The 9579-nt window shown below is 37.4% G+C and overlaps 2 protein-coding genes across 5 annotated transcripts in view; both read left to right on the top strand.

Annotated features, from left to right (window-relative positions):
• Positions 1-1388: 1388 nt before the first annotated feature.
• Positions 1389-9579, top strand: part of LOC127363447 (uncharacterized) — a 38628-nt gene continuing 30437 nt past the window's right edge. The window contains exon 1 of the mRNA XM_051399883.1: positions 1389-1473. The gene's annotated coding sequence lies outside the window, so the exon portion shown is untranslated. The remainder of the gene's footprint in view (positions 1474-9579) is intronic.
• Positions 3525-9307, top strand: LOC127363448 (uncharacterized). 4 transcript variants are annotated; one of them, XM_051399885.1, is made up of 10 exons: positions 3525-3640; positions 5320-5563; positions 6254-6367; positions 6479-6494; positions 6587-6684; positions 6824-6874; positions 7588-7650; positions 7770-7822; positions 8329-8392; positions 8730-9307. In XM_051399885.1, exons 2-10 carry the CDS (start codon positions 5416-5418, stop codon positions 8813-8815), a joined length of 693 nt encoding a protein of 230 aa, XP_051255845.1. In that variant the 5' UTR covers positions 3525-3640; positions 5320-5415; the 3' UTR covers positions 8816-9307. The 4 variants fall into 4 exon arrangements, with proteins under 4 accessions (XP_051255845.1, XP_051255844.1, XP_051255846.1 ...); XM_051399884.1 differs by having other exon boundaries at positions 7770-7829; positions 8330-8392; XM_051399886.1 differs by lacking the exon at positions 6824-6874 and having other exon boundaries at positions 7770-7829; positions 8330-8392.

Here is a 9579-nt window from a genome sequence, read left to right as displayed (position 1 = left end):
TTTGTTTTGATTTCTGTGTGAAAATGAGGAAAAAATCTCATGTTGCAAAATGCTGCTTTCTTGTTGCAAATGTGGTGAATTGTGCTCCTGGTTAGTTACATTACAGATACAGACCCAGAAACAGCAACAGGGCTCCTTTTCAAGAGGTAAACTATTATGTATCCAGTCTATAAATTAAAGGCATGTTAACATTTCTTACCTGTCGGGGGCTGCTCTATTACATTGGATTAAATCACAGTGACAGTCGTTTCCCTTTTTTATGTCTTTATTCTAAATTAAACAGCACAGAGACCAAAGGCCTTTGAGAGCTGTGACACAGACATTCCTGTAGGGGGGCAGTGTGACCCTGACCTGCTCTGTGAACCCCCCATCATCTGGTTGGAAAATACTTCTGGTACAGAGGAGAGAAAACCTCTGAACCTCTGACCACACCAGATGTTTTCTTCCTCTCAAATGGACGAATCAGTGTCTCACAGGGAGGATTCTACTGGTGCAGAGGAGGGAAAGGAGACACAGTTTACTACACAGAGTACAGTGATCCAATCAGTATCAACAAAATTAGTGAGTCTGGAATTGGTTTTGAAACAGAAAATTAAAGCAGTGTTTGTATTAATAATTACTGATGGATAAAATGTAACACTTTGTTTTATGTAGATTTAATGTTTTATCATGTTTGTATTCTTACTGGGAATTCTTGAACATGAACAGTTGAAAACCCTGTTGTTGTGACTCTGCAACCAAACTGGTCTACAATATACAGCGGAGAGAAGATCACTCTCAGAGAATGTGAGATCAAGGACGGAGGAGACACTGAGGTGGGCGTATGAATGACAAGCAACCAGCTCAAGAAAAACTTTCAAATCCAAAATGAACACAGTATTCGGTCTTTCTGCTACTGTATCCCACAGTGGAGGCCCACTTGTAAGGGCAGAATGAAACATGCTCAACAGTCTTCTGCTGAGGAATTGGGTGATCCCATCAAACTGACAGTATTTGACAGTAAGTCTCATCATATTTATTTTAATATTATACAGTTCACTAAATGGCTGTTGTTTGGTTGATATGTGTTTTAAGTAAAGTAAATCTTCAAGTTTGTATGTACTGATTGTACAGGATGCATTTGATCCACTATTGATACATGTTTACATTCTGAAAAATCACTTTCCAACAGAACCTCAGCCTGTCCTCACTGTGTCTCCATTATGGCTGAGTCCTGGAGACTCTGTAACTCTGTTCTCTGAGGTTGAACATCCATCTGCAGGATGGAGGTTTCTGGTATAAGACTTTCCTGATCTATCATCCAACTACAACTACAGCTCTGAGCTGCTACCTGGCAGCAGCAATGGGACTGAACAGGATTCCTACATTGTACATGGACCAACACACACACAGCAGGATATAAGTGCAGAGCTGGAAGAGGAGATCCAGTGTATTACACTGATTATAGTGAACACAAGTTTGTCTGGTCTGGAGGTCAGTTTGTTTCTGTCTGTTCTCTCAGGAAGCAGATGTTATGTCATCTAGTTTCTGTCTGTGACCAACATAAAGTAGCTATATTTAAAACTACCCGTGGTTTCGGGTGCTTACTGTTTTTATTCGCCTCTCTCTCGGACCAGCGGGCTGCAGTGCTCGCGTACCTCCTCATGGAGACTCGAGGGGAGTTATAGAGCTAGATTCTTGGTTAGGTAGTCAGATAGCGGGAACCAATGTTGAAGGCTGCTGTCTGCTTTTGTGCACACTGGTGGGTCCTAACACATTGCATTCCCATTCTCCTGTGCTTGCAAATATTATTAATTATTGATGAAGTAGCCAAAGCGTTTGTAGTTGAAGAGGTTTTAGATGAGTGTACAAAAGGATCAGTTGGTTAAATAGCTGACTATTATAAAGCTGATGTTGGGGATCCGAGAGTAAAATAGACAGTGATGTGAAACTTGAAAATGAATTCATTAAAGATGAATGTGTTACTGTTGTAGGGAAGTATCAGAATCAAGTCAAGTCAAAATTTGTTTATTGCCAAGTAGGTTTTTATGCCTACGAGGAATGTGACCTATTGGTGCAGTTGGTGCATAAAAATATATACACACAAGTAAATATACAAATATACAATTATTCAAATTCATATCACACAGTCCCACAGAAATCACACAGAAAATAAAGTACTTTCAAAAAATAAATAATTAAAGATAAGAAGAGAGAAAGAGAAAGCTGTGCAGAAGAACGTGGGTGCATTAATGTAATGCATACTTTATATACAGGGTGGGTATAAGAGTCAATGACAGTGGGTAATCCTTGCCTTGTTGGGGAGGCCAGCTGCTGACGGGAAGAAACTGTTTTTATGGCGAGGCGTTTTGAATTTCTGATGGACCGGCCGCCTGCCAGGAGAATCTCAAGAGATTGTATGACCAGGGTGGGAGGGTCAGCCACAATCTTACCTGCACCTTCCTGGTCCCTGAGGCGTACAGGTCCGGGAGAAGATGGCAGATTGCAGCAGATCCTTCTCGGCGCTGATCGAATGATACATGCAGTCTGCCCTTGTCCTTGGCAGTGGCGCAGCGTACCAGATGGTGATAGAAGCGGTCTCTGTTGGGCCCACTGCAGAGGTTGGTCCTTCCTCCGCTTACTGAAGAGTCCTGTTGATAGATTCACTTTGCCGGAGCAGCAGAAATAGTTGCTTGTGTTGCACATGAAATTAGAGATGGCCGAAAAAAGTCACTGTAGAAAGTATGCGACACGGGTATTGAGATAAGGAAGGAACTGTCGGTTGAACTGCAGAAAGATAAATTGACATTGATTAGAGAGGGCAAACATGCGGTTGATTCTCTGCTTGCCGATAATCCCCCTGTTCATAGCAGTTCGAGCATAAGAAGACTTTATGATATTCCAGCTCCGCTTCTTATGTGGTGTTTCATACTGGACTGGGCAGAATTTTCTTGCTTCATTTTGTCGTCACTCTCTTTAACTTTATCATGAATAACACCAAAAAAGAGAGAGAAGAGATTTTCACTGAAACTTAACTCGTCTTTGCAGTGAGTCAACAAGCAGTTAAAAAAGTTAAACAACATGCTGGACATCTGAGAATACTCTGACTAATAAAAGGAAAACACTGAATGTGTATAGAGACAATGAAGCAACATGAATCCCCCTGTATCTTTGAAAGATGGCAAGTAAAAGTAGAACATTTATCATTTAAAATGTAATCAAATGGTAGCTGGTTTTCAAGATGGAAATCATAGTTTCACCAAAATCACTGCACTGTGTTGCAATATTTGCACTAATCCTTAACAATAAACAATAATAGCAAATTCATATTATGACATTATTAATCTTAAAACACACTGTGCTCTGTTTGATCCATTATTACTTGTTGTTTTTCAGATTTTCATCCATCAGCGTCTCTCACAGTGAGTCCTGACAGGTGCAACACTTCACCTCTGACTCTGTCTCAGTGAACTGTGAGGGAAACTCTACTGAGTGGAGAGTGATGGTGTTTCCTGAGAAGAGGTACTTTTCACCTGCTCCCCTGGGGGGACAATGACTGGATCCACATGCAACATAGACAGTAACCAGCAGAGTGATGCAGTGTACTGGTGTGAGTCTGGATCAGGAGAGTTCAGCAACGCCGTCAACATCACTATACAGAGTATGGTTTCATTATATTTTCTTTTATAAATGATTTTAAACGTCCCATTATGTGTTTCAACATATATTAGAATTATGTTATGTACAACATCTACATTACATTACAAAAGTTCAATATCCATGTCGTTGAATTGTTGTTCCTAAAGATTATTTTACAATAAATGTAGCCCTCCTACTCAATTCTAATTTGTAACAAAATGTTTACCTTGATTACCTTTAAACAATTTAGCATGGGAGGTGAATTGGTAGGAGTGTACTAAATATGACATTTCTCTGCATTTACTTCGACTAGATAATCTGATCCGAGAGGCCAAGTTCAGTTAACTCCCATACATACTTTTTAATAACCACCTTCCTTTTCAGTACATAAAAACACACAATGATTTGCAATATGAATATTTGTACACACACAGTTTCAATGCAAAAAAAAAATAGGGGAACATTTATTCAACATGACCCAAATAAAATGTAAATAAAATAAAGAAAATACCCGGGGTTTTTACTTTGTTCAGTTTATGGTACCATGAATGCTGGCGCGCAGTTGGAGCTCATATGAAGATCTTTTTGATTATACTCACACTGGATAGAAACGTTGTTTGTTTAGTTCAAAACCTCTGTCCACTGGCAGCTGATGAAAGTTGTGCTCCCTCCATAGCAACGGCTAATGCTCGTCCTAGCAACAGTCCACACGAGGGCACTTGTCTTCTTCGTCCTCTTAGCAGAGTCCAGACTCATAAACACCCTCAGCGTTTTTAATTAAAGAAATAAAGTAACTTTAACACTATTTTATAAACTTATGAACAGCACAGTGTTTCTCCGTCTCTCTCTTTAATCCCGCCCTCTCAGAATCCGGTAGTTTACCCCATACTCATCCCTAATAGACCCTGATTGGACAAATGACAGATTGACACCTGAATACTCAAATAAACAACAAAACATACGGCAGGAGGCGTTCAAGGACTGCTCAGAACACAGGAAAATTCAATATCTTCTAAAAAACATAGCAAATATACATTTCCCTGTATTAAACACAACTGATCTCACATCAGTAGTAATTTATATATTTGTTAACTAAAACCCTCATAAAAGAAACAAAATGTAACCAAAAGTAGCAGGGTACTACACAAATAATATGCAATAAGGTATACAATCAGAAGTTCAGTGCAGCAGTATAATTCAATCAGGTGCTGGTCAAACACAGGTAATGCCAAGTAATCATCTTTGAATATTTTATACTGGCCACCACCAAAACAATTATATTAATAATTATTGAATTAATTAATAAACATAGTTAAATATTTTTATTGATATTTAACCATGTACATCAGCACAGTCCAAGCTTTTATTTCATTCTGTTTCCACAGAGACACAGTCACACATCTCTCCTACAGAGACTGAAAACCATTTCATCATCTTATTATGATGAGGATTGGATGTAGTATACAGTAGATCTATGTAGCTTTATGGGTGATCTGTACTTAAGTTTTCAGTGTAGTTTGTGGACCTTGTAGACACCTGCTGTTTATTTGGTAAAATTATACTTTACAGACACATAAGTTGTATGTACAAAAGATAAAACATCAGACTTTATGATCACTCGGTAAAATATATCAGTGATGTGTGATATTTTCTCAACCAGCTGATCTGACTGAAACCTCATATTCTTTGACTGTTTTACAGAAACAGATATTATCCTGGTGAGCCCTGTCCATCCTGTGACTGAGGGAGATTCTGTTAGTCTGAGCTGCAGATTGAGAAGACAAACATTTGAGTCCAATGTGTTTTTTCTATCTAAATGAGAAACTGATTCAAAATGATACCAGAGGGGAGCTGAATATCTCTGCAGTGTCAAAGTCAGATGAGGGTTTCTACAAGTGTCAATACTCACAACAAGTGTCAGCACAGAGTTGGATGTCAGTTAATGGTGAGTAGGATTAAAACATTTTCTGCATTTTCTTTCATGTAAACTGTGTTTCTGTCTGAGAAAGAAACTTAGAGGCAAATACTGAGCTGAATTCGAAATAGCTTTAGTTTTTTAACCTGTTGCATTAAGTAGAACATACTGTTTCCTTCTGAGCTCAAGAAAGCATCTGTATCAGTGATTGTGATAGTCATGATAGTAATTATTTTATTCTAAATGTTTACTTGTGTATTAATGTGTGTAATCGTTCGGCCGAGACATTAGCACTCTCCCTTTTAGGCAAGATGGTGACAAAGTTGGTTTTGAACCCCACACTTCAAAACAACTCGGTTATAGTTATATATAGTTATATAGTGATGTAAACGTATGCTTGAATTTCCTATAGAATCCAATTGTACATGACTTTTCTTTGTTTTGATATCAGCATCCTATATTGGCCATCGACAGCCCTGCTCTCTAAATATCGGCATCGGCCATTAATTAACCATATCAGTCAACCACTATTCCTTTGGAACAGGATTTTTTGTATGTGTTTGTGCATTTGTGTTGTTTATACCTATAAATTTGTAATTGTATTATTATGTTTTGTTTTAGGGCTTGATGTGACATGACTCTCATCTTTATGAAAGCACTACATTCAGTTTCAGAAAAGTACTATACAACTTTATTAACAGTTATTATTTATTATTATAGCAGTGTCCAGGCCTGAAAGCTCTTCCTCTCCTGTAGCGTTGATTGTTGGGCTGGTTTGTGGAATCATACTCATCATTCTTCTGCTCCTGTTGTATCGCTACAGACCGTCCAAAGGTGAGACCTTCCTCTACTGCTTTTATTATTCAAACACATAGGTATATAATAATAGAACTATAACAACTCACAATACAAAACCATGTAACAACAAATGTCTTTTATTCACAGGTTCATGGTTTATCAGGTTGGTTGAACACTCTCTTCTCTCATTTTGAACATACCAACCATACATTACATGTTCCTATTTATATGTGTTGTATTTGCTTCATGTTGTAGATCAAACCAGTCTGAGAGCATCAATCAGGACTCTAACACAAATCATGTGGTCAACCAGAATGAAGCTCAACGTAATGACTACTCCACTCATCTCCATGGTTAGCATTTAAACTAATCTTGGTTTTATATGTATATATTCACACATTTTAAAGACACATTTTAAATAAGGATCTTTAAATAGTATCATAAGTTTAATGAGATTACTTTGACCTTTGCTTGATGTTCACTGCTCTGTAGGTGATGCTCCTCTGTATGAATCAATCAAAGGCTTTGAGGACACTGGAAACGGTACAGTTCATCCCCACACAATGTAAAAAATAACACGATCAAATTTAAGTGCGTTCTGAAAATAAATAAATTTAGCTTCAAGTTGTAAGTTTTAAAACTAGAAGAAATTACTTAAAATAGTATTAGTAATATTCTTGTTTCTAGATAATGTTCAGAGCTTTTACCAAACAGGTCTTGAACCTGCAATCTATACATTTGGAGATATGTGCTAACTATCATGACTTTGGTGACCCCTTTTGTCTTTTCCTCTAGGACCACCAGCAGGTCAAAATTAAAATGTATCCAGCATTGTGGTTTATGACATTCACATCAGTGGTTGCTGTACTTTGTGTTAAAGCTCTGTTGTACCTGCAGCCTCACAGGTCTGCTAACATTGCTGTAGACTCCCTGTTTATTAAGAGTGAACATTGTGAAAATATCACCTCTGATGACACATTTGACCAGTAATGATGGAGTTCCTTTAAAGTCAGTTCTGTTTCATGAAGTTACTACATCATCTTGTTACATACATCTCAAGTTGTATGGTCTGTCCTATTCTTGTTTATATTACTTTCATCATCAGAGAATGTTGTTGGGTCTGATGATTATTCTGAGATTCAACGTTTAGACTATAAAGGTTTTACTGTGGCAGAACAACTGCATGATTTAAAGGGACTGATTATGAATGATCGACATAAAATCCTGTAATTAAAAATATGTAGCTTCTGTTTCAGATGCAGGTGGATCCCAGGATGTCACTTATTCTTTGATTGAACTTAAAAACTTTGGAAAGAAGAGTGAGTAGGCCTTCTTCAAATACCTACAATAAATTAAAAATAGATTAGCGTTGTCTTAAACTGCAGTATCTAAAGAACAATGTTTTATTCTTTTTGGATTAATCTGATTATTTTAACAGGGAAGCAAAAGAAACCAGAGGAGAGCGCTATTTACTCTGATGTGAAAACAGCAACTGCAGGTACCGTCAGTTCCAACCATCATGCTCAGAATCTGTATTGAAATGTGTCATATCGTTACACAGGAGGTCATTATGGGTCAGCATGCAGTTCAATTAATGTCAGTCACCTTGGGTAAATACTACATACTACCACTCTGCATCACCAGAGTTGTCAATTCTCACACATATTTAGGAACCTTTTTAGACTTCTGGGTATTTCTAAGTTTGTCTTGTTTCATGGACAGTATGTGTAATTTGTTTCAAATTGTCTTCCATATCACAGATTTGGCACAAAACTGAAAACAAAAATAACACATTAGCTAAGGTGACAGTGTGGTGATGACAACTAAAGTGGTTATATTTTGATGCTACTGTACTGTCATGAAAAAGTACAAGGGAATCCCAAATACATTTCCTTTAATTTAAATCTACCTGTCAATCAATCCATTCATCCATCCAGCTGCACAGTACTGTATGTGTCTGCTGAGCAAACAAATCCTGAGATCTGACTTCTGTTTTAGACGACAATCTGATGTATGTTCAAGTCAACCACCAGAATAAAGGCAAAGCCAAGAGAAACAAAGGTAGGTAAAGTCTGCATTCACCTGCAGTTGTTATCATCCAACATGTTGGTGTTGGACAATTTACTGTCTGTATGTAATGTGTTCGATATGTTTAAAATGGTAGCTGTTTGTTATTACTTATTGTATTCATTCCTCATATTTCTTGCATCTTTAGTAATGTATTTTTATTATACATTTTATACATTGAGAGTACATCAGTAAATTCTGTAAAAGCTATAATATTCTGCTATGTGCTGGCAGTACTGTCATTCAGTGTACCTGTCAGTTCAGCTCATTATCTTTATTAATTATGACATTACTGGCAGTTGTTTAAAACTAAACATCCCTCCATTCACAGGAAAATCACCTCCTGCAGCAACTGCTGACGCTGTTTATTCTGAAGTTAAACCAGGAACAGCTCTTGGTAATAATGCTGCCGTCTGATGTGCTTACTGTAATGACTTATTCTACAGATAATTAAATGGGTGGAAGCCAGAATAACATGTCAGAAAAGCATCCTTATGTCTTTAATAACCGTATATCTTTGTCTGTAAGAGAGCCAGCTATCGAAATTTCAGACATGTTCAGTATTTTGTACAGTTAATTTCTTAGCGGATAATATAAAATAATTACATCATATGGATTTAGTTACTACTTTAAGCACAAAGCATACGCATTAAGATGTTTTACAGTTATGTATAAAGTTTTTGTGGGAAACAGAATGCAAGCTGTTCCAACAGTTTTATCTAGTACATTTAACCTTTAGTATCCAGGTGATAGTGCAGCTTTTAGTCAGCATCTTCTTTAGTGTTTATGAGAAAGATCGACAATGGACATCAACACTTATTCATGTAATTATCTGTGTTGGACAATATATCTTCACATCTCTGCCCATTTTGGGTGAGCCGGGAGCCCGGTGGAGTCAGGACTGCCAAAGCCGACCTTCAATGAGCTTCACAACGGCTCTTCAGAAACCTATGGGTGACGCTCACAGAGACTATGTGACTGCTATTTTTAATTATACAATCTATGGTTTTCTTCTGTCTATTTACATATATATTCATTGTTACTGTGTGTAACAAATGTTATAGCTTTTGTACTCTTAAAACCATTTAGACACATTAATAAACTATTTTTCCAGCAGTAAGCTGTCAGTTGTGTTTTTATTTGCTTTTTTGACTGGACAGCCAAACTAGATTGAACATCCC

This window comes from Dicentrarchus labrax, unplaced genomic scaffold (assembly GCF_905237075.1).
Source record: "Dicentrarchus labrax unplaced genomic scaffold, dlabrax2021, whole genome shotgun sequence".
Classification (NCBI taxonomy): Eukaryota; Metazoa; Chordata; class Actinopteri; family Moronidae; genus Dicentrarchus; species Dicentrarchus labrax.
The sequence above is the reverse complement of the archived record's forward strand: the minus strand, read 5'-3'. Positions and strand labels throughout refer to the sequence as shown.

What these genes read in the sequence shown, in the direction of transcription:
- LOC127363448 (XM_051399884.1), top strand. Translation starts at nt 5,416, where the DNA reads ATGTGTTTTTTCTATCTAAATGAGAAACTGATTCAAAATGATACCAGA. An exon ending in CTTTGAGGACACTGGAAACG is followed by an intron (nt 6,875 to 7,587) that starts GTACAGTTCATC and finishes CTTCTGTTTCAG; the next exon opens with ATGCAGGTGGATCCCAGGAT. An exon ending in TGTGAAAACAGCAACTGCAG is followed by an intron (nt 7,830 to 8,329) that starts GTACCGTCAGTT and finishes CTTCTGTTTTAG; the next exon opens with ACGACAATCTGATGTATGTT.